Source organism: Dermochelys coriacea, chromosome 12 (assembly GCF_009764565.3).
Source record: "Dermochelys coriacea isolate rDerCor1 chromosome 12, rDerCor1.pri.v4, whole genome shotgun sequence".
In the NCBI taxonomy this organism is placed as follows: Eukaryota; Metazoa; Chordata; order Testudines; family Dermochelyidae; genus Dermochelys; species Dermochelys coriacea.
Genome location: NC_050079.1, coordinates 23,470,020 through 23,493,677, shown reverse-complemented (window position 1 = coordinate 23,493,677; position 23,658 = coordinate 23,470,020). Strand labels below are relative to the sequence as shown.

Sequence of the window (23,658 nt, the reverse complement as noted above, 5' to 3'; positions counted from 1 at the left end):
AGTGAAATTAATATCCATTAAACTTGTACTTCAGGAGCCAGAAAATAGAATTAAATTATTTGGCTGTGATACAAGCTTAAAAGAATGTTTTTCTAACCAGCTCTGTGAACTTTGAGCAATAAGGTGAAAGAGGGGTCCACTTTCTTATGGATTTAGAACAGAGGTGGGCAAACTACGGCCTATGGGACCGTCCTGCCCGGCCCCTGATCTCCCAGCAGGGGAGGCTAGCCCCCGACCCCTCCCCTGCTGTCCCCCCCGCCGCACAATCTCAGTGCGCCATGCCGCCAGCACTCTGGCTCGCCACTCCTGCTGGGCAGCATGGGAGGTGTGGCTGGCTCTGGCCAGGCAGCGGGGCTGCGAGCTCCTGCTGCTCTGAGCAGCATGGAAAGGGGCCAGGGAGGGTTAGATAAGGGGCAGGGGGTCATGGGGGAGTCGGGGACAGGGAGCAGTTGGATAGGCGTGGGAATCCCGGGGGGGCTGTCAGGGGGCAGCGGTGTGGACGGGGTAGGAGCAGTCAGGAGACAGGGAGCAAGAGGGGTTGGATAGGGGGTGAGATCCTGGGGGGCAGTTAGGGACGGGAGCGTGAATGGGGTCGGAGCAGTCAGGGAAGAGGGAGGGTTGGATATGAGGTGGGGTCCTGGGGGTCAGTTAGAATGGGGGTGTAGATAGGGGTTGGAGCAGTCAGGGGACAGGGAGTGGGGGAGGTTGGATGGGGTGAAGGTTTGGGGGTCAGGGGATGGGGAACAGGGGAGTTGGATAGGCTTGGCAGTCCTTGGGGGCCTGTCTGGGGGGGTGAGCTGTGGACAGGGGTCTGGGCAGTCAGGGGACAGGATGCAGGGGGAGTTGGATAGGGGATGGAGTCCCGGGTGGGGGTCCCAGGAGGGGTTGGATGGGTCGGGGGTTCTGAGCAGGGCGGGAAGTGGGAAGGGGCGGGGGCCAGGCTGTTTGGGGAGGCACAACTTTCCCTACCCAGCCCTCCATACAGTTTTGCAACACCAATGTGGCCCTCGGGCCAAAAAGTTTGCCCACCCGATCTTATGTATGCCTGTTTAAAACAGGGTAAGTAAATGTCCTTCACACATCAGGACTGAGAGTGAAATTAACCCTTTCCTCTTCAAAGAAACTAAAGTAAGAGACTGATATTTTGACTCCTAAAGGAGAGAGAGACTTTTGGTAGGGAATAAGTTTGTTCTGCATAATTACAGTTTCAATATAAAAGCTTGTTTTAATTCCTCATTTTCTTGAGTTTAATCAATAAATTTTCAACCTGAATAAATGTGTTTGGGTATTTGCCAAGTAACCAAGTAAATCAAAGGTCTTTGAAAAGAAAAACTTCAAACCTATCTATCACTATTTAATGTTGGATAGTGAGAGAGAGTTTAAGTCTTTAGGTCTTTGAGATCAATATCTATACGACAGAATCCTACTAGTTCAGATTGCTTGAGCAATATGAGCAGGAACAAATGACTACTGAATGATCTTTTAAAAAGTTACTCCAAAAACATTATCTGAACTGCAATGTACATGACCAAAATTAACGATATACAGGCAAAAAAAAATCTTCTGTTAGCAAAAGGTTTTTGATAAACACTAACGTTTCTAGTAGTGAGAACTACCTATTCTCAGGTAAACAGCAGTATGTAAACTTAAATTAAATAATATTAATGACTTAATTTGCTAACAAATGTATGTTAACACCGATATTGGTTAATGTCTTACCAACAGGAAAGGGGCTTTTATCTTCAAAATCTTCCCAGTGTTCAAAATCAAAAGACACATTAGGATTCTGTTAACAGAAATACAACGGCTAACTATATATATTTCATACATAATGTTAATACTTTAAGAATAAATACATTTTTAATTGATATGTATAATTCACCTTATGCTTTAGTAGACGGCACCAAAATTCCTTCTTGTCTTTTGCAAGGATAATCACAGGTTCTTCATTCTTAATCACACAAACAGACTTTCCTTTAAGTATGTTTGCATGCAACTCCATGTCAGCCACATAAAATTTGTCTCCTGAAAAAGCACTGTATTTGTTTAAACAAAATTGTTAGCTTTTTTTGGCAAATGAAATGGAAGCTGGTAAGACATTTTATTTTTCTATGTATAACATATTTTGAACCAACCTGAAAACAACCTTGTCTCCAAAAAATTCACATTTATAGTCTCGTATATTTCTTATTTTTATCTTCATGGTAACAATATCTTCCTTTTGAAACCATTTTATTTCTGGATAGAAACTAAAATTTTAAAAAAAGACTAGTTAAATTGAACTTATTTAAATTTAAAATATGAACACATACAAAAGTTCTAGGCATACTAACAATAATTGAACTCATGATCAACAGGAATATCACCCATCATAATAAAAGAATAGAAAGAAAGGTTAACATACCATCTAATAAGTATAACAATTAAATATACCCTGTCACTTTACTCAAAACCCCATTTCAAACCCTCTCCTCCAGAAAAAGATGGTTACTTTACTTATAGTAAAACTGATTCTCCAAAATGTTCTGTGCATGTGGATCCCACTGTACAAAACCTGTTCAACATCTTAGATGTCTATATACAAATGAGGGGAGTATGGAGAACAAACAGGAAGAACTGGAAGTATTAGTACATACACTAAATTATTATTGAATTGGTATCTTTGAGACTCAGTGGGATAAATCTCATGACTTGGAATATTTATATAGAGAGGTATATGCTGGTTCAGAAAGGACACACAGGGTAAAAAGGGAGGAGGTTGTGCAGTACACATGAAGAATACATACACTTGTTCTGAGGCCCAGAAGATGGTGAGAGGAAGACCAGTTGAAAGTCTCTGGGTGAAGATAAAAGGGGAAAAACAGGGCTGGCATCAGGGCAGGGGTCCTACTATGGAAAAATCAAATCAGGAAGAGATAGATGAGGCACTTCTATAACAAATATCCAAATCACAAGACCTGGTAGTAATGGAGGATTTTAACTAACCAGACATCTGCTGGAAACGTACTATGGCAAAACACAAAATGTCCTTGGAATGTTCTGGGGATACCTTTTTGTTTCAGAAGGTGGGGCAAGTAATGAGGGAGCCATTTTAGACTTGATTCTAACTAACAGGGAGGAACTGGTTGCAAATCTGAAGGTTGAAGGCAAATTTGGGTGAAAGTTATGATGAAATAATAGATCTAATGATTCTAAGGAAAGGAAGGAGTGAGAGCAGCAGAATAAGAACAATGAACTTCAAAAAAGCAGATATTAACAAATTCAGAGAACTGGTAGGTAACATTACATGGGGGAAAAAAATATAAGGGATAAAGGAGAGCTGACAGTTTCTCAAAGAGACAATATTAAAGGTGTAACAGCCAACTATCCCGATGCAAAGGAAAAGTTGGAAAAATAGTAAAAAGGCCAGTATGGCTCCATCAGGAGCTCTTTAATGACCTAAAAATCAGATCGGAATCCTACAAAAAGTGGAAACACTGACAAACAGTTAAGGAGTAGTACAAAAGAATAGCGGAAGCATGTAGGGGCAAAAATCAGAAAAATTGAGGCATAAAATGAGTCCCCACATAGCAAGGAACATAAAAGGCAACAAGAAAAAGTTCTATGAATACATTATGATCAACAAAAAGGTGAAGGAAACTGTAGGTATGTCTACCTAGTGTGGAAGGAGAGCTAATAATTAACATAAACGAGGTTGAGATGTTTAATGTCTATTTTGCTTCAGTGTCCACTAAAAAGGTTAACTGTGACCAGGTATTTAATCCAATCATTATTAACAGGTTAAAGAATATTTTGATAAGTTAGATGTACTCAAATCAGGGCCTGATGAAATATACCCTATGATACATAAAAAAATAAATAGTGGAAGCAATCTCAGAATCATTAACGATTATCTGTCAGACCTCATGGACAATGGGTGAGGTCCCAGAAGACTGGAGAAGGGCAAACATAGTACCTATCTTTTAAAAGGTTTCAGCGTAGCAGTTGTGTTATTCTGTATTCGCAAAAAGAAAAGGAGTACTTGCGGCACCTTAGAGACTAACAAATTTATTTGAGCAGAAGCTTTCGTGAGCTACAGCTCACTTCATCGGCTGCATTCAGTGGAAAATACAGTGGGGAGATTTATATACATAGAGAACATGAAATTGGTAACACCCATTGTTTCATCCGATGAAGTGAGCTGTAGCTCACGAAAGCTTATGCTAAAATAAATTTGTTAGTCTCTAAGGTGCCAAAAGTACACAAAGAGTAGTTATAAATGGTTTGCTGTCAAACTGGAAGGGTGTATGTAGAGGGACCCTGCAGGGGTCAACTCTGGCTCCAGTACTATTCAGTATTTTCATTAATGAATTTGATAATGGAGTGGAGAGTACATTTATAAAATATGCAGATCACACCAAACTGGGAGGGATTGCAAGCACTCTGGATGACAGAATTAGAATTCAAAGAGACCTTGACAAATTGGAGAATTGGTCTGAAATGATGACAATCAATCAAGATAAGTACTCTTAGGAAGAAAAATATCAAATGCAAAACTGATGAGGGGGATAGCTCAGTAGTTAGCATTGGCCTGCTAAACCCAGGGTTGTGAGTTCAATCTTTGACAGGGCCATTTATGGATCTAAGGCAAAAATAAGGGACGGTACTTGGTCCTGCTGTGAAGGCAGGGGACTGGACTTGATGACCTTGAAAGGTCCCTTCCAGTTCTATGAGATAGGTATAGCTCCATATTAAAACTACGAAATGGGGAATAACTGGCTAGGTGATAGTACTGCTGAAAAGGATTTGCAGGTTTTAGCGGATCACAAATTCAGTACGAGTCAACAATGTGATGCAATTATGAAAAAGGTTAATATCGTTTTAGGACATATTATAAGTAGTAACATATGCAAGATCTGGAAGGTAACTGTTCCGCTGTACTCAGCAGTAGTGAGGCCTCAGTTTCAGTACTGTGTCCAATTCTGGGCACTACACTAAGGATAAAGTGGAGAGAGTTCAGAGGACAGCAATAAAAATGATACAAGGTTTAATAAACCTTACCTATGAGGAAAGGTTAAAAATACTGGGCATGTTTAGTCTTGAGAAAAGATGACCATGGGGGACTTGATAACAGTCTTCAAATATGTTAAGAGATGTTATAAAGCAGGCTGATGATCAAACGTTCTGTGTCCACCAAAGGTAGGACAAGTGGTAACAGGCTTAATCTGCAGCAATGAACAGATATTAGATATTTGGAAAAACTTTCTATCTATAACTATAGTTAAGTACTGGAATAGGCTTCCAAGGGAGGTTTTGGAATCCCCATCATTGGGGGCTTTTAACAACAGGTTGGCAAATGCCTATCAGGGATGGCTTAAGTAAACTTGGTCCTCCCTAGGCACGGAGAGCTGGACTAGATGACTTACTGAGGTCCTCTCCCCGCCCTTAATTTCTATGGTTCTATGATCATTTCAGTCATGATTGGATTGAGCTTCAGCCAGCTACCTGTCATCCACTCCCCAGTCTCCACTAGACATAGGCAAAGGCCCTTAACTGCAATGTCAGAGTTAGACAAGAGTGTGAAAGTTTGGTGTGGTCTGCATCTGAAAATGTCATGCTCCCATTTCTTATCACTGACTTTTACCAATAGCATCACATGCACGCTGAATAAGAATGACAATAGCACCCTGCAATATGACACTCCAGAGTTTTTACAGAAGAGCAGCTATTTTCCCCAACTAACTACTAAGATGTTTCTGAGAGAAAAAGAAGCCACTGAAGGAGAAACCCATCAACTCTCACTGAAGTCTGCAAACCAGTCAAAAACACCTCATGATCAATTATACTTGCTGGCTTTCAACTATCAGGAAGAATAAGGGTCCAAGGCACAGGTTGTGGCACAAGCTTTTCTCAGCAGCTACAGTATCTCAAAGAGCAACTTTGACTCAAACTGACAAAGGATTTAGAATTCATGCCCCCAGGATCTTGCTCTGTCTGCATGAAAGTACACAGCTCAAATTATACCTGATCAATCTTTTCCACAAAGCATCACATAATGATCTCGTAATGAGAGGTACACAAACCAGCAGCAAATTTGAATGAACTAGACTATCCACAACCTGAAAATGTTTTGATGTCTCAGTTTTGCCTATGCAATCGTAGAAAAAAAGGACCTCCTCTTTGTCTCTCTCACAGTCAAAGTATCAGAATTTTAAAATCTTTCTTCTGCATCCAACCAGCTTTGGCACAAGATTACAGTAATTATATTGTATATATTCAAGGAAAGAGGTCTTATTCTATGGACTCTAAATTGCTATGCTCATTTTTAGTGTTGAAAAAAAATTCAGTTATGTTTCTGAAAATCTTTTTAGGGAAAATAAACAAATTCATCTAATTAGAAACAAATAATGAGTGGGGAAGGACTGGATTGACAGCTCAGAGCATTTCAGATGGGAGAAAGTCTTTAATACCCAGGTTGACGATTCAAATCCAGCCCAGGCTCGCTGTGATCAATGCCGATACTATCTTTTGACTGTTTGCTGACTGATGTGAAATGAATGTTTGTTTCAATCCACTTCCTAGTGTGGAAATATTACATGACAAAGATCACCACATAACTGGCATCCTTATTGGCAGTCTCAGAACGTAAATCAAAATCTGAATGGGCAAGGAGAACATGGTAAACTTATACCCTTAGTAGTTCAGGGTTGTGGCATACTGGTGAAAGCAGAGAGGAGTAACCAGAACTACCACTGTTTTGTACCCGTTATGTGAGTAAACTGAAGACTTCAATAATCAGAGTTGGCAAATCTCACACCTTTCAGGAGCACTATGTTCACATTAAAAACTGCAAGATCAAGCAGATAACACATTTTCTCACTACAAAAAGTTTGCATTAATACAAATTTAAAATTCCAGTACCATTTACGATGATGCTGTGTAGATTCTTCTGCTTTAAGTTCAGATATAGCATCTAAATTAAAAACGATATATTTTATTCAGCATATAGTATTGATTTACTCCACCCAAGTTATCTATATCATGTAAATTTCATCGTTTTCAAGTCTGTTCCGAGGTGAAGTAGACAAAATTCAATGGTATCCAAGTTAGGATTATCAAATATTTATTTTCTTTTAGACTGGTTACTACTACTTTTGGATGTTTTAAAATCCATTTAAATGCAAACTATGACGAATCACTAATTAAAAAGGAAACCATTGCATTTTGCATTAAAAGGTACCAAAATCAGACCCAGCACTATTGGACAAAAGGCTATGAAAGAGGAAAAATGCACCATGCAGCCATAAAGGTATTAAAACAATCTACAACAGTACACAGCCCTGTACTGAATTTAACTCTTCAAATTATGGGATTTAGTAATTTGAAAAGAGGTCACACATGGCTTGTAAAACAGCACTGAAGAAATTCATACTAATTCATGCTACTAATATAAACAGAACAGGAAAATGTACCCAACCTTTACTTTTAGTAATAAGGAATACTTATGATGGGTACTTCAGCGTGGTTGCATTTTGGAGCAGAACCAAGTAACTGGCTGCAGAAAAATATTCTGATTCCTGAAGTACATGCCAGTTGAGACAACTTCCATACACAGGATAATTTCATCCGACATTTCTAACTCAGTGATAGTTGACATTTTTCAAAGTACAGTTAGCACAATTTCTCCAACTATAGAGGATGGAAAGAATTTTCCTTGACAAAATAAACTTCCTCTGCAGCGTGGGGCATGGGTCACTTGCTGGAGGATTCTCTGCACCTTGAAGTCTTTAAACCACGATTTGACGACTTCAATAGCTCAGACTAGATAAGGGGTTTGTTACAGGAGTGTGTGGGTAAGATTCTATGGCCTGTGTTGTGCAGGAGGTCAGACGAGACGATCATAATGGTCCCTTCTAACCTTAAAGTCTATGATTCTATGTACTTTGCATGTCAATTTCTATCTCTAGCTGATTCCATACTGTCCCCTTATTTCCAGGATGGGCCACATTTGTGGCCCTATTATTCAAAGAAAGATAATTATCAGGTAAACTTGGATAAATTTCCTATTATTCATTATACTAAGGTCCACAAATCTGTTATGATGGGATTTCCACAACCGCGTGCATCCAGAGTGAGAAGCAGCAGCATCCTTTTCGCTCTGGATATCCAAATATTAGGAAAATACGCACGCTCATCTTCACCTCAGTAAGGCATTATGGTTAGGGCTGTCAATCACAGTTAACTCACGCAATTAACTAAACAAATTAATCGCACTTATAACAATAGAATATCAATAGAAATTTATTAAATATTTTGGATGTTTTTCTACATTTTAATATTGATTTCAATTACAAACAGTATACAAAGTTCACAGTGCTCACTTTATATTATTTTTTATTACAAATATATGCACTGTAAAAATGATAAACAAAAGAAATAGTATTTTTCATTTCACCTCATACAAGTATTGAAGAGCAATCTCTTTATTGTGAAAGTGTAACTGCACTCAAAACCAAAACAGCGTAAATCTTTAGAGCCTACAAGTCCACTCAGTCCTACTTCTTATCCTGCCAATCGCTAAGACAAACAAGTTTGTTTACATTGATGGGAGCTAATGCTGCCTGCTTCTTATTTACTATGTCATCTGAAAGGGAGAACAGGCATTCACATGGCACTTTTGTGGCCAGCATTGCAAGATATTTACATGCCAGATATGCTAAACATTCGTATGCCCCTTCATGTTTCGGCCACCATTCCAGAGAACATGCTTCCATGCTGATGATACTTTTTAAAAAAATAATGTGTCAATTAAGTGTGTGACTGTACTCCTTGGGGAATCTATCATATAAACGTCTTGTAATACCAGCTACAACAGTGCCATGTGAACGCCTGTTCTCACTTTCAGGTGACATTGTAAACAAGAAACAGGCAGCACTATCTCCTGCAAATTGTAACCAACCTTGTATGTCTGAGTGATTGACTGAACAAGAAGTAGGACTGAGTGAACTTGTAGGGTCTAAAGTTTTACATTGTTTTGTTTTTGAATGCAGGTTTTTTTGTACATAATTCTACGTTTGTAAGTTCAACTTTCATGATAAAAGAGATTGCACGACAGTACTTGTATGAAGTGAGTTGAAAAATACAATTTTTTTGTTTTTTAGTGCAAATATTTGTCATCAAAAATATAAAGTGAGCACTGTACACTTTGTATTCTGTGTTGTAATTGAAAATGTAGTAAACATCCAAAAATATTTAAAATAAATGGTATTCTATTGTTGTTTAACAGTGCGATTAATTGTGATTAATTTTGTAATCGTTTAACAGCCCTAATTATGGTGTAGAGAAAATTTCTGCCACAAACATCACTAGTTGAAGACTGGATGACCTATTTGTAGAATTTGGTGAATTTCCACACCATTGCCCACAGGACAGCTTAACAGATATTGCTATAGGAGATAGGACTTCTCTGCCCACAAGACTACTAGTACTCCCAAAGATTGGCTCTGATGTTTAAGTTGATTTAAACTTGGGGAATAAATGCTATGCCCACGCCGCTTCCTGCAGCTCCCATTTGCCGGGAACAATGAACCACGGGCACTGGGAGTTGAGGGCAGCCGTGCCTCCGGATGGTCAATGTAAACAAACAATCTCACGGCCTGCCAGCAGATTACCCTAATGGGCTGCGTGCTGCAGGTTGCCCACCAGTGGTGTAGAATGTCATTTAATGTCATGTATCGGGGATAGCTGTGTTAGTCTGTATCCACAAAAACAACAAGGAGTCCGGTGGCACCTTAAAGACTAACAGATTTATTTGAGCAAAAGCTTTCATGGGTAAAAACCTCACTTCTTCAGATGCATGGAGTGAAAGTTACAGATGCAGACAAATACAGAGGCAAAGATGCTTCTGTAATGAGCCAGCAGAGGCTCTCCTGGAATTGACACCCCCTCATCTATTGTTGGGAGTGGACTACATCCACTCTGATCGAATTGGCCCTGTCAACCCTGGTTCTCCACTTGTGAGGTAACTCCCTTCTCTTCATGTGTCAGTATATTTATGTCTGCATCAGTAACTTTCATTCCGTGCATCTGAAGAAGAGGTTTTTACCCACGAAAGCTTATGCTCAAATAAATCTGTTAGTCTTTAAGGTGCCACCAGACTCCTTGTTGATTTAATGTCATGATACTTTCCCACTTCATTAAGGATGTGTGCAAAACAGTGGTCCAAACTGTCACGTTACTGACTTGAACTAGAACCATATAGAACATGGTTGCAACCAAGATCCTGTAGTGGCACCAAATCTTGTATAAAGGGGATCAAATAAGGTATCTAAGACAAGGTTATAGTTTGCTGGTTGTGATTATGTTGTCTATATGTGTGTATAATTTTTGTAGTTGAAGTTATGAATATTGGCTCTATACTGTCTGTATTTCAAACTTATGCTATGCTTCTGGATGACATAACAGACAAGTTGGTGTCAGCTCTACCTAGCCTGCTTGATGGCCCATTAAGGACTATCAGATATACAACTGACCCACTGAGAGAAGGCAGACACACCTTGTCACTCAGCAAGGTATGCAGGGACATGCCTATGAACAGAACTCAGATTTTTCCAGGCCATGTTCCAAAGAATGGTTGTCTTTGAAACAAAAAGAAAGACCACATGGCAAGAGACTATAAAAAGCTGCTGCAGCTCCTCCATCTGGTCTTCAATCCTGCTTCATACCTCTGGAGGGACTTTGCTACAAACAGAAGCTCTACACAGAGGACTGATGACCCATCCCTGCTGTGGATGTACTCCAGAGACTTGACTTGAACCTGCAGTTTATTCCATTATTGCTACAAGCCTGAACCAAGAACTTTACCATTACTGAATGTAATTGATTCCATTTAACCAATTCTAGCTCTATCTTTTTCCTTTTATGAATAAACCTTTAGATTCTAAAGGATTGGCAACAGTGTGATTTGTGAGTAAGATCTAATTTGTATATTGACCTGGGTCTGGGGCTTGGTCCTTTGGGATCAAGAGAACTTTTTTTTTTTAAACTGGGGTATTGGTTTTCATAACCATTCATCCCTGTAACGAGTGGCACTGGTGAAGATACTGGGAAACTGGAATATCTAAGGGAATTGCTTGTGTGACTTGTGGTTAGCCAGTGGGGTAAAACCAAAGTCTTCTCTGTTTGGCTGGTTTGGTTTGCCTTGGTATGCATAGAAAAACTCCAGCCTTGGGCTGTAACTGCCCTGCTTGAAACAATTTGTCCTGAATTGGCATTCTGAGTTGAGTCCCGCCAGAACCAGCATCGTTACACAAATCCACTGACGAATCTTAACAAACAAGTGCAACTAATTATAAACTAAAACTGGCAGACCAGCAAACTAAAAGTCTCTTACTTGATTATTTTCTGGTAGCAGCTTGTCTCTTTATTCATCAGTACTGGGATAGCGCCCTCCACCTATGGAATTCAGAGATGGTCCAATGTTGGTGCTTGAAGCTCCAGGACTAAGCCCTTCTCTTTAGCTAAAGACACCAGAAGAATTCTTCCAATGTTGAAGAAACACTCCAGCAACCAATTATTAGGAGCATTTAGACAACTTTATATATGTATAACTAATTATATGTCTAAGTATCCCTTTAGAAAAAAATCTGTACTCCGGTCATTTACCAGGCTCTGAGGACGGGTTAAATAAAGAGAGAAGCTGCTAAGAAAATTATAAAGTAAGAAGTTTCTCACTCTGTTGCACAGGTTCTCTCTTCATTCATCACTAATGGGAAGTACTGAGTGGTGAATCAGATGTGAGGGGAGAATAAGGAGAAGGAGAGTTATTATAATAGCATAATAGACAGAAATGGAAGTTCCCCCTATATAAAGCAATAGCTTTATAAACTAAGGAAATATGTGGGAACCAATAGCATAGCACCATTCTACTGAAGAATGCCTCTACTGAGGAATGGAAACTTACCTTGCAAATCTTCCTCAGATGAAGCTCATACACTTTTCCCCAGTGCCAGAAGGGACTTCTGTGGATAATTTCCCAGATGCTTAGCATGCCACCTGGTGCAGAATTTTAATGTCTTGCCTGCAGCAACTTTGAGGCCCTAAGGGCATGGCATTTCTGATAGAATGACATAAATGGGGGGGGGTGAAGTGACATCACCTGAGATAAATGGCTGCTTGAATCTTTAGCTCTGTGTTGACTCTCACACAACCACTGACATTGCTGCTCCCTATCCTCCCAACTCCCTGAAAAAGCTTCACTTAACTCTTTGATGGGTATTCCATATAAAGAGACCAATCGGAAGCATTATTTCCGGACAAGGAATTCACAAGACAGTGCAGAGCACGCCAAGCTGAAAAAAGCCAAGATAGTGGCCACAAGGTGACTTTACCCAGGGTACAATCTGGACCAGCTGTGTCCCATCACTTCTCCAACCAGGGGTATCTTTTATATTGCTCTGCGGTGAGAACTACCACTTCTGGTCTGCTCTCTCACAGCCTCCAGCATGTACATTACCCTCAGCTATATTGTATGAGTGCTATAGCCAGCCACTTTTGAATTACACTGTCTGGAAACTGTATAAACATTAAAATTGGATTAAGTGTAAATTGGGTGAATTGTAATTCAGTTTCTCCATTTTATGCCTAATGCTAGCTTGATGAGAGCTACTGTGAATATGTATCCTAAAACTCAGAAACATACCCCCATTTTGAAATGTACACACATCCTCAGAAATCTGATGAAATTTTTTGGAGTTTCCTGGAAGAGGGAGATTGCCCTCCACTAAACCTGATAGTTTGAGACCTTTCTTTGAATACTAAGTAAGGGAGAAACCCTTTCAACAACGCAGTTGAACTCAAAATTAAGATATTAAAATAAGAAAACTAGGACAGAAAATGAGAAAAGGTTAATATCAGATAGAATTTTGATAGCACAACTAAAACAGGTTATGCATCTCAATCTAACAAAAATAGAATTTTGGACCTAAACGTGAGAAAGATTTTATCAACTGACAAGATAGAAGAGGAAGACAGAGTAGAAAGGCATCAACCACAATATGTGATCAATACCAAACTCGAAGAAACAGATTTGTAACACGTTTCATCAATATAGCTTCAGAGACTTCCACAGGCCAATTTATAGTATACATGGAAATACATATCTAAGTTATCTCTAGGAGGTAAAACTAGTTTTACAAGATTCCTGTTATAAAAGAATGGATCTGTTAATAAATAAAAAAGGAGATAAACAGGGTATAATTGACAAGTGTTTTTTCATAAGTTCGAGAGATATATTTAGAGCATTATGAATGTCCATTTATGTCACAACCTTTCACAGGACTGTCAGGAGTTAGAACAAAATTATTATTTTTTTTTTTTTCCACCAAATGCATCCGATGAAGTGAGCTGTAGCTCACGAAAGCTTATGCTCTAATAAATTTGTTAGTCTCTAAGGTGCCACAAGTACTCCTTTTCTTTTTAACAAAATTATGGGAAAACTACTTCCCAGGAATTGTGGAAAGAAGAATCTTACCGTGAACAAAAAGGTTTCTGGAGTTTTAAGAATAACCTTTTCCTCATGAAAACAGCAATGTAACTCTTGTGTAGATAGAGGAGATCATTCCAAAACCTTCCGGAAGTAAAGGCAGATAGATAGGCTAGCCACAGGCTTGTCTAATCAGTCACAGATTAACCATCAGATCTGACGATACTCAAATGAAGAATTCGTATTGCCTACTTTATGGTACCCATGTTCATTATAAGACTCCAACTAACCACACTGGAGAAACTCTACTGTAGCTGAGATCATCAGAACTTTGTGATAATTATTAGACTTGTAATACAATAGCATCTATAGATCAGGTCTGTATGCTGCTGAGCACTGCACAAAGAGGCAGTCCTGCCTCAAAGAGATACTTTCCCCCTTCCATCAGAAACATAAATTTGACCATAGCAATAAAGCAAATTACTGGCTGAGTTCTGTCTAGACACTCCCTACAAGAAGGTAATGGACAATTCATGCTCAACTACAATTTTCCTCCAAGGCCCAGAACATTATTTGTAGGTGTTCCCAGTCTAAATGAAGGAGTCCCTCTGTGAAGATGTCTGATCTTTTCTGCAGGTACAAGGTGGGTTCCTTGGCTATCAAGCATGTCCAAAGTGTCTTCTGGGCCAGCAGAGGAGCAGGAGGAGGACTTAACACTCGCTTTTCTGTATTCTTTATATGAATTGTCTTGTTCTGAGCAAAGAAGGATCTGATACCTTTCGTCATTTCCATAGCCACAAGGAAGCTTTCACCTGTGGTTACTCCCTCGGGTGACCAGATGTCCTGGACAATCCTGATATTCAGAGCTTTTTCTTGTATAGGGCCTATTACCTCCCCACCCCGTCCCGATTTTTTACACTTTCTATCTGGTCACCCTATTACTCCCTGGGTTTGGAAGAAATATAACACTCATGCCTCAAACACAAGCCAATCTCTAAATGGGAGACAGCGGGCAATTATGACACTCACAGGGCAAGTCTATGTGATTTCATGTCATTTCTACCAATGCAGTTATAATGGCCACTGTCAAAGACAAGGTACTGGACTTGACAGGCAACTGGTCAGATCCTATAAGGGAATGCCAATGTTTTTATTCAGACACTCCATCAATGGAGCTATTGAAGTGAATTAAAAGGATGTGTACTTTGAGATTTTTCTTCCAAGTATGCTCCCCATCTGTGAGGCTTGTTTCCATAGAGAGTATGTAAGGTTCAAGAGATTAAAAAATTGGACTGGTTGTCAACACGTTGTTTGGCCATCAGCTTGTTTGTACTTTCATGCCCACAAAGGGACCTTCGTTTTGATCCAAAAAGGACACCTAATTTTGCATTGCATCAGATGTGCAGTTCCATGTCCTCAGAAGGAATTCCTGCAGGTGCTTTTTAAGACATCCATTCACGGGTGACCTGGCACTAACTCTCCTACCCACAGGAGATCATTTGCTACAGATGACAATTGCCAGGAAATGGCTGGTGAAATGAAGTTTCAGAGCTTTTCAAATCTTTACCATAGTGGTAAAATTCTGGCCAGAGTCAAGACTATTCTGACCCCTGTAAGAATAATTATCTGCATTGGGTTCAAAACTTTCTTGATTTTGAACTGTTGCGTATGAATCCTTTCTAGTAACTGGCGAGTTATGAACGGATCTGTTTCTCTGGAGAGGTCACTGATTGAGATGTTGTCCAAGAATAGGTAAACACAGATAACACTCACAGCAAGACTCCGAGTTCAAGTTAACAGCCATTTGTTAGGACAGAGAGTAGACCAGAATGAACATTCCTGTATTTTAATCTCCTATACAAATGCTTATTTTCTCATTGTTATGCTGAGGATTTTATTGGTTGAGAATTTGTTCGGTGTTTCTGCTCCAGATTTTTCCTTCTGCTACAGGAATAGCCTCTTCTTGAACACTCTATGTTGATAATGACCAATGGATTGCTATACTGGCTTGGATGGTGAAGGCTGAAACCTCTACATTCTCAGCATATAATTTCTCTGTTTCCCCAAACAGCTCCTCATCTGTAAATGTGGATGCCTCAGCTATCAGTTTAGGATGACTGATTGCTATTCCTGGGTGTCATTATTCTTGTCACAAGTCTCATCAAGGAGCTGACCAGAACAGAACCTGAGACTTCTCAGCCCAAGCAGAGACCATACCATTAGTCAATGAGCAACATGACTTCCACCTAGTAGTTCTCCCTTATCAAATACAGGAAAAACTTTTTCTCTGAATGGTAACAGTTGAGGAGCTGACATTTCTGTGCAATGTATCCTCATTCTTATGGTCTATGGGAATTTTTGAGAAGGAAGTCTCTTTCTGAAGGTGTAACTACATCTTTCCCTAAATGTATGGCATTCCTTTATGTTTTTATACAACAACATTTTTATTAATCTTTTCTGGGGGTGTGTTTGTGAATACAGTACTTCCCCCAAGATGTTTAGAAAAGAAAGATTAGTATGCTGTTCATCCTGGACTAGAGACCCCCTGAACTAAGGAAGGGTACTGAGGACTGCGAGAATAACTTCTTATATGGACCCAGGAGCCTGAAAGGACACCTGCCTGCTTACCCAGGCTGGTTAGCACTCATGTAAGCATTTCAGGAGAGATCTAGCATAAGGGCTTTACTCAATATACCAGGAGTCACTGAACATGGAAAGGAATTTCATCCTTACCTCCCTGTAATCCCACAATGGTGCAGCTGTGCGGAGAATGGAGTCATGTGCATCTGCCCTGGTCTCTCCCACTGATTTATGCTTTAGTGTGGAGCCAATCTACTGAGAGTGGGGAGAGAGCCCCTTTCCCTTGCAAAGTGAGAGTCTCTCAGCTGAAACCCAGACAGGCATAATTCCCACTACTTTGCAAACTGTTGATAAACTGTATAGCTAATTGCCTTACCACAATGGTACATTATGAAATGTATTCAAGAACCCAAATAACCAATGTCAGCCAGGTTTATTGCTATAAGCCAACACCACCACAATATAGGAAAAAGGTTAAATATAACACCAGAATCCATGAAGCTGTCCCATGCAGTGTTACATTCACCTTATACAGAAGGTGTGCTCTCAAATTTATACCCTATAAAGCCAATTTTTTATGCCCGTCCTGCTTACAAGGCAAAGGTACTGTATACATCATCTGAAAATAGATTTAAACAATCATCTTTCTATCTTGTTTTTCTGGTACCATGATGTACCCCTTGTTTTTGTTCTGAACACATGCCTTTTCAGGTACCGAGAGTGTGAAGGCGCCTCCTAGGTTTATACCAGGGTAGAACACTCATATGTCTTGATCCTGAGTGTTTCCCTAAACCAAAACTTACATCATCAAATGCTAGGTGTTATGAGATACTTACATAAGAGAACAGGATTATTATTAGGTCTATCAAGCGAGTAAAAAAATTCATCACAATTCATCACACTGTTAAACAATACCATTTATTTTAAATATTTTTGGATGTTTACTACATTTTCAATTACAACACAGAATACAGAGTGTACAGTGCTCACTTTATATTTATTTTTGATGACAAATATTTGCACTGTAAAAAACAAAAAAATTGTATTTTTCATTTCACTTCATACAAGTACTGTCATGCAATCTTTTATCATGAAAGTTGAACTTACAAATGTAGAATTATGTACAAAAAAACCTGCATTCAAAAACAAAACAATGTAAACCTTTAGAGCCTACAAGTCCACTCAGTCCTACTTCTTGTTCAGCCAATCACTCAGACAAACAAGGTTGGTTACATGTGCAGGAGACAATGCTGCCCACTTCTTGTTTATAATGTCACCTGAAAGTGAGAACAGGTGTTCACATGGCACTGTTGTAGCTGGTGTTGCAAGACATTTATGCGCCAGATGCACTAAAGACTCATACGTCCCTTCATGGTTCAACCACCATTCCAGAAGACATGCTTCCATGCTGATGATGGGTTCTGCTTGATAATGATCCAAAGCTGTGTGGACTGATGCATGTTCATTTTCATCATCATGTTAGATGCCACCAGCAGAAAGCTGATTTTCTTTTTTGGTGGTTTGGGTTCTGTAGTTTCCGCATCAGAGTGTTGCTCTTCTAATACTTCTAAAAACATGCTCCACACCTCATCCCTCTCTGATTTTGGACGGCACTTCAGATTCTTAAATCTTGGGTGGAGTGCTGTAGCTATTTTTAGAAATCTCACATTGGTACCTTCTTTGCATTTTGTCAAATTTGCTGTGAAAGTGTTCTTAAAATGAACATATCCTTGGTCATCATCCAAAACTGCTATAACATGAAATATATGCAGAATGCGGGTAAAACAGAGCAAGGACATACAATTCTCCCCACAAGGAGTACAGTCACAAATTTAATTGACACATCATTTCTTTTAACAAGTATCAGCAGCATGGAAGTATGTCCTCTGGAACAGTAGTCCAAGCATGAAGGGGCTTATGAATGTTTAGCATATCTGGCATGTAAATACCTTGGAACACTGGCTACAAAAGTGCCAGGTGAACACCTCTTTCACTTTCAGGTGACATTGTAAATAAGAAGCGGGCAGCATTAGCTCCCGTCAATATAAACAAATTTGTTTGTCTTAGTGATTGGCAGGATAAGAAGTAGGACTGAGTGGACTCGTAGGCTCTAAAGATTTGCACTGTTTTGTTTTTGAGAGCAGTTACGTAACCAAAAAAAATCTGCATTTGTAAGTTACACTTTCACAATAAAGACATTACACTTCAGTACTTGTATGAAGTGAACTGAAAAGTACTATTTCTTTTATATATCATTTTAATAGTGCATATATTTGTAACCAAAAATAATAATATGAAGTGAGCACTGTGAATTTTGTGTTCTGCATTGTAACTGAAATAAATGAAAATGCAGAAAAAACATCCAAAAATATTCAATAAATTTCAATTGGTAATTCTATTGTTATAAGTGTGCTTAATTGTGATTAATTTTTGTAATCACAATTAAATTTTTTTGAGTTAATCACATGCGTTAACTGCAATTGACAGCCCTAATTATTACATGTATATGTATATGTTAACCTGCATATATTGATCAACAAATCTGATGCAGATCCTCACAGGAGTAACAAGCTTCTTAGCATGCCCAGACATGCTGTCAGATGGGGGAGGGTCAGTAACACCAATACAGAGCACTATGAAAGAGCCTCTGTGGAGGGGAAAAGGTTCAAGCAAACGTTTCCCTCAGGGTGGGAAGACAAAGGAAGTCAGGGTTTAAACAGTGACATTTACACCACTTGCTAAACAACAAAATGAACTAACACCTTATTAAGGCGATGCTTGCTTCTGCCTTTTTGGGACTCTCTAGAGTTTGCAAGACTTATCCTTGAGCAGGCTGTGAGGGTTTCTCCCCTCTGTGAGAATGCTCATGCTCCTGATCTAATGTCCCACAATGGAGTTGCTGCTTTATGCATGTTTTGAGGACCTATACCTCTCTCCAATTCAAAACTCTATGCCGTACCAGTGCAAGGGTTGGTGGCTTACAGCTGCATAACTCTGCCTTTTAAGCCCATATCCTAGCAGAGCAAGGATTGACAACTTGGGGCTGCAGGGCATACCTTGCCTTCCGAGGCTCCTGGAAAGCCACCTATAGCACCTCTTGGACGTGGCTCAATGCTTGCAGGGCTTCACTGCTGCCTAAGTGAAGGGCAGAAGGAGCCCACTCACACCCAAGAGATGCTGTATCAGAGAAGCCAAAATCAGAGCCTCAATACTCCAGTAATTCCTCCTCAGGAAAGGGAAAGAGGAGCTAGAAGTCAAAATGAAGTCTCTACTGCAAGAAAAACAAATAAAAATTAAAGTTATAAACCAAAATGATCAGGAGAAATGGAACCATCAACTTGTTCTGCCACAGGAGGCAAAATCTGGTGGCCTAAGCTGAAGGGCAGGACTTTGTCCTGGAGCCTCCAGTAACATTGGAACGCCTTTGAAATCCACAGTTGGGAGGTACTACACATTAATATTTAATGAGGAGAGAAGCTGTGCAGCAGAATTGGAAGAATCCCACATTAGTGTACATTACCAAGTAATCTACAGTATATCTACTAAAAAGAAAAGTACTTGTGGCACCTTAGAGACTAACAAATTTATTTGAGCATAAGCTTTCGTGAGCTACAGTTCATTTCATCGGATGCATTCAGTGGAATTCACTGAATGCATCCGATGAAGTGAGCTGTAGCTCACGAAAGCTTATGCTCAAATAAATTCGTTAGTCTCCAAGATGCCACAAGTACTCCTTTTCTTTTTGTGAAAACAGACTAACACGGCTGCTACTCTGAAGTATATCTGCTGTATCTATTGCTTCACTGCAGCAGTTCAGAATACTAACACATTGCTAGGGACCTTTGTTTTCAGGTTTTATTTTTTTCCTCTGAATTTATTGGTTTATTACTACAACAACAAAAACTAGGGAAGATTGGTGGGGAAAAAACTTAATTTTTCTGGGCAAATATCGGGATTTATTTTGGTGGATGGAAGGATGGGGAAAAAGTAGTCAGTAGATTAATGCTTTGATTAATGGAATTAAATGTGGTTTTCCGCAGAACTAAAACAAAACTCAAAAACACAATGCCACCTCTGAGTTTAAAAGAACAATACATCTCTAATCTCCAAATAAAACTTTTCATTTGAATAAACAGTTTACTGTTGTAGACTTAGAACCATTAGCCTATAAATATTTTACATTTAATAATTGGGCCACACCATTTGCAGCACTCTACTTCATCCTTTCCTCGTTTTTGCTTTTTTTGAGTTTTCGAATATTGCCTTGTGTTCTGAAATTTATTCTGACACAGATTTTCATTTTCTTCCCATTTCAGTGTGTCAGATCTTTAAACCATTATCTGCTAACAGCTTGAAATGTGTACAATGTGGGCATGAGATTCATCAGTACGTTCAGATGAGCACCTACTTAAGAGCTTGTGTGCATACCTCTTTGTTTATTGTGTGTATCTTCTAGACTAATACATAGCCTTACTTCAACAGGCAGCTTTGCAGACACACACAGGCCAATGTATTACCATAATACATGTATCTCATGAAATGTATTGCATTTTCCTAATAAAACAAGTTATTTTTATATATTTGAATGATACAAAAGTACAGTGAAAAATCAGAAAAACACAAATACTTTTTTTAAAACCCAGGATTTTTTCAGTAAAAAGCTGTTTAAACTGAAAATGAAGATGTTTACATATTGCATACGTTTTTCAGTATGCCATAATTTAAAGATTCAACCTTCACCTATATTTTATCTTTTCATGGAAATTTGTTTTTCGAGTTTTCACAATTTACCAAAAAATGGTAGAAATACTTACCACACTGATGATTTTCCAAAGTTATTTGAGAACTATTGCAAATGTCTGTGAAATTTTCTCCCATTAATAAGCTATGTGGACTGGCACTCTGCCGGCTGTCCACATCCTGCTCCAGCACACTTCTTTTGGGTGTAAAAGAGAGCATTCTGAAAATAAGAAAATCTTCACTATTATGTGGCAGTTAATAGTATATTATAAGTATCTTTGAAAATCTTGCTAATATCTGATCGATATATATTGAAAACATAGTAAAAGCTTGTTAATATGCACTTTTGACATTCTGTAAGTATCAACATAGGATTCCTGAACTTAGGGGAAATTTTCCACAGAAACTGAAGCAAACAGAAAATTAAAGAGCTTTTATTTTGGTGGCGGTGACTATACTGTATTCTGTACCATAACCATGATAGCTATCATTAAAATTAGCTTGTATATGAAAGGCTTGAAAGGTAGCCACTAGAGCTAGGTGGAGAATGTTAAGTCTGATTTGTAGAAGATTGAGATGTCAAAATCTGGTTCTGTTCCAATTTGGAATGAAAATCAAAACTTCTGAGATTCTCCATGAAATAGAATTACAGTTTCCCATCCACTTCTGCCACGAGCCCTAAATTATAGGCTCTCATTTGCAAAGAGTTTTAAGGTCTTGGGACTCCCAAGTCTTCCAGACTGAGCTCACCATCAACCCACCAGGCAAATGAATGAAGAGCTGGGACCCTGGAAGCACATGCTGACTAAGAGCTGGGTGGGCAAGCTGTCAGGTGACCGAGTAGGTTTATGGCAGGCAGAATTCTGTGATTCCACAGAATGTTTGTATTTTAATGAACTGACAGATACCGACATAAAATAGCCTATGAAAATATAATATGATGGGTACAAACTCGCTCAGATTCTAGAAAATTGTGCCCCTCCAAACTATTACAGTTTTTGAGAAAATCAGAGCAATGAATAACAAATAAGCAGATAAAATTTACTTTGTTTACAAAATAGTCTTTGTGACAAACATTACCTTTTGTAAAATCCAAGTCAGAGCAAGAGATAGGATTCTGTCATGAAACAAACATTGCATAAAAACAAAACCATGTGCAGAAATAAATTATCAATACTCAATATTAAAGGAGATTAACAGCATTGTCCCCTCAAGAACCCATACTAAAACTGGTATTAAAGTATTAATAATCAGGAAAAAAGACTTTAGTAGAGAAAAGCAAATTTGTTGACACTAAATTTTTTGGGTTAGTTAGGACTGAAGACTTGAAATCCAGGATAGCTCTGATCCCTCCTCTGCCTTTCTGGACAAAGACGAGTTCAAAGTATACACTTAAGAACCTTTAGTCTGAGGCAATCAATTGAATTGTTTTTATATCCAAAAAGATGTGAGATCTTTTGAGAGCTTGTGTTTGATAAGATTTTTCAAAATGGGTGATTGGGTTAAGAAGGGATGGGATGGAGCCCTTAGCTCCAGTGTCTACTCCTTTCATCTATTTATCCCTGGTTAAGAGAGACCATTCTCTTGAGAAGTGGGATATTGTGTCTCCTAGACTCAGACTGCCATGGTGTGCTCTTAGGGGTTTTGCTGACACCTCTGGATTTGCTATCTGAGCCATAGTTCCACAGACTAGTATTTCTGGACAAAAGGAGCATTTCTACCAGTTAAGACTTCCTGTGCCTTCTCAAAGAACTTTATAGAAATAGGAAGGACTGATTTGGTATGGATGCACTATGTATCTTATCCAATTTGTCTCCAAACCAGGAGACATCTGGTTTCTCACCTGTACTGCAACTGGAATTTCACTGGTGTTGCCCACATGCACATTTCACTAATGGTGTGTATGGAATCTATGGACTGCAGTTCAGAGTCTTTTGGCCAGCAGTGTCTGTATGGTGCTGATGTACCCAGAGAATCTTTGTGCTTAATGACAAGGGCATAAAAGGGTAGAGCGTGCCAACCGCCTCTCAGTTTTGTCCCAACTGCAGAATCCTGAGTAAAGGACCCTGAGGTCGAGGAAATGGAGGACTGGTTGTGGTATGTGAGTATATGGACAAAACACCTTGAATTCCTCCAGTTATTGTAGATATGTGACATCTCATATTCTTCGAGTGAAAGGATGCAATGGCTGTGGAAGCTTAGAGTCTTCAGAAGAACATGCTGCAGCACAGCCTTACAACACAGCATTCAGCTTGCAGGCTTCAGTAATAGCATTGTTTTGTGAACATGTGAATAGATCCTCAGGTGGCTGCTTTGCTTATGTCAGAAATATATGTGTTTCTTAAAAATACTGCTGAGGCTGCTTGAGTCCTGGTGGAGTGATCTCAGAGGGGGTGGGATCTCAGATTGGCCACTCCACAGCAAATCCTCATGAAATCAAAAATCCAGTTCAATAGTCTCTGGATTGATATTGCTTTGTCTTCCAGCCTCTCTGCAATGGAAGCAGTCTAGGTAAAGACATGAACGGTTTTGTTTGTTCTCTGCAAACAGAATGCCCAAGGCCTTTCCAACATCCCAATTGTGCCGAGTGGCTTCCACCTTGGAGACATGAAGTTTTAGGAAAGAACTCTGGCAGGTGGATTTGTTGGTCAAATGAAACTCTACGACTACCTTTGGAAAGAAGTTTGGATATGTTCTTAAAGACACATTGTCTGGATAGAAGACTGCATAAGAAGTTACTCACCTTGTGCAGTAACAATGGTTCTTTAAGATGTATCCCCCTATGGATGTGCTTGCATTCTTGCGCTGCTGATCGGAGAACGTCGGTAGCAATGTCCATTAAGCCCGTACATGGGTTGTTTCTCCTCGTGCCTTGC

At 39.3% G+C, this 23,658-nt stretch overlaps 1 protein-coding gene across 2 annotated transcripts in view; it reads right to left on the bottom strand.

Annotated features, from left to right (window-relative positions):
- TDRD12 (tudor domain containing 12) overlaps positions 1–23,658 on the bottom strand; it is a 124,201-nt gene that overhangs the window by 2,190 nt on the left and 98,353 nt on the right. For both annotated transcript variants that reach the window (XM_038367731.2, XM_043494929.1), the window contains 5 exons: positions 20,857–21,002; positions 6,901–6,952; positions 2,136–2,249; positions 1,883–2,036; positions 1,720–1,786 (listed from right to left, as the gene is read on the bottom strand). In XM_038367731.2, the coding sequence (XP_038223659.1) occupies positions 1,720–1,786; positions 1,883–2,036; positions 2,136–2,249; positions 6,901–6,952; positions 20,857–21,002 (533 nt within the window). The remainder of the gene's footprint in view (positions 1–1,719; positions 1,787–1,882; positions 2,037–2,135; positions 2,250–6,900; positions 6,953–20,856; positions 21,003–23,658) is intronic.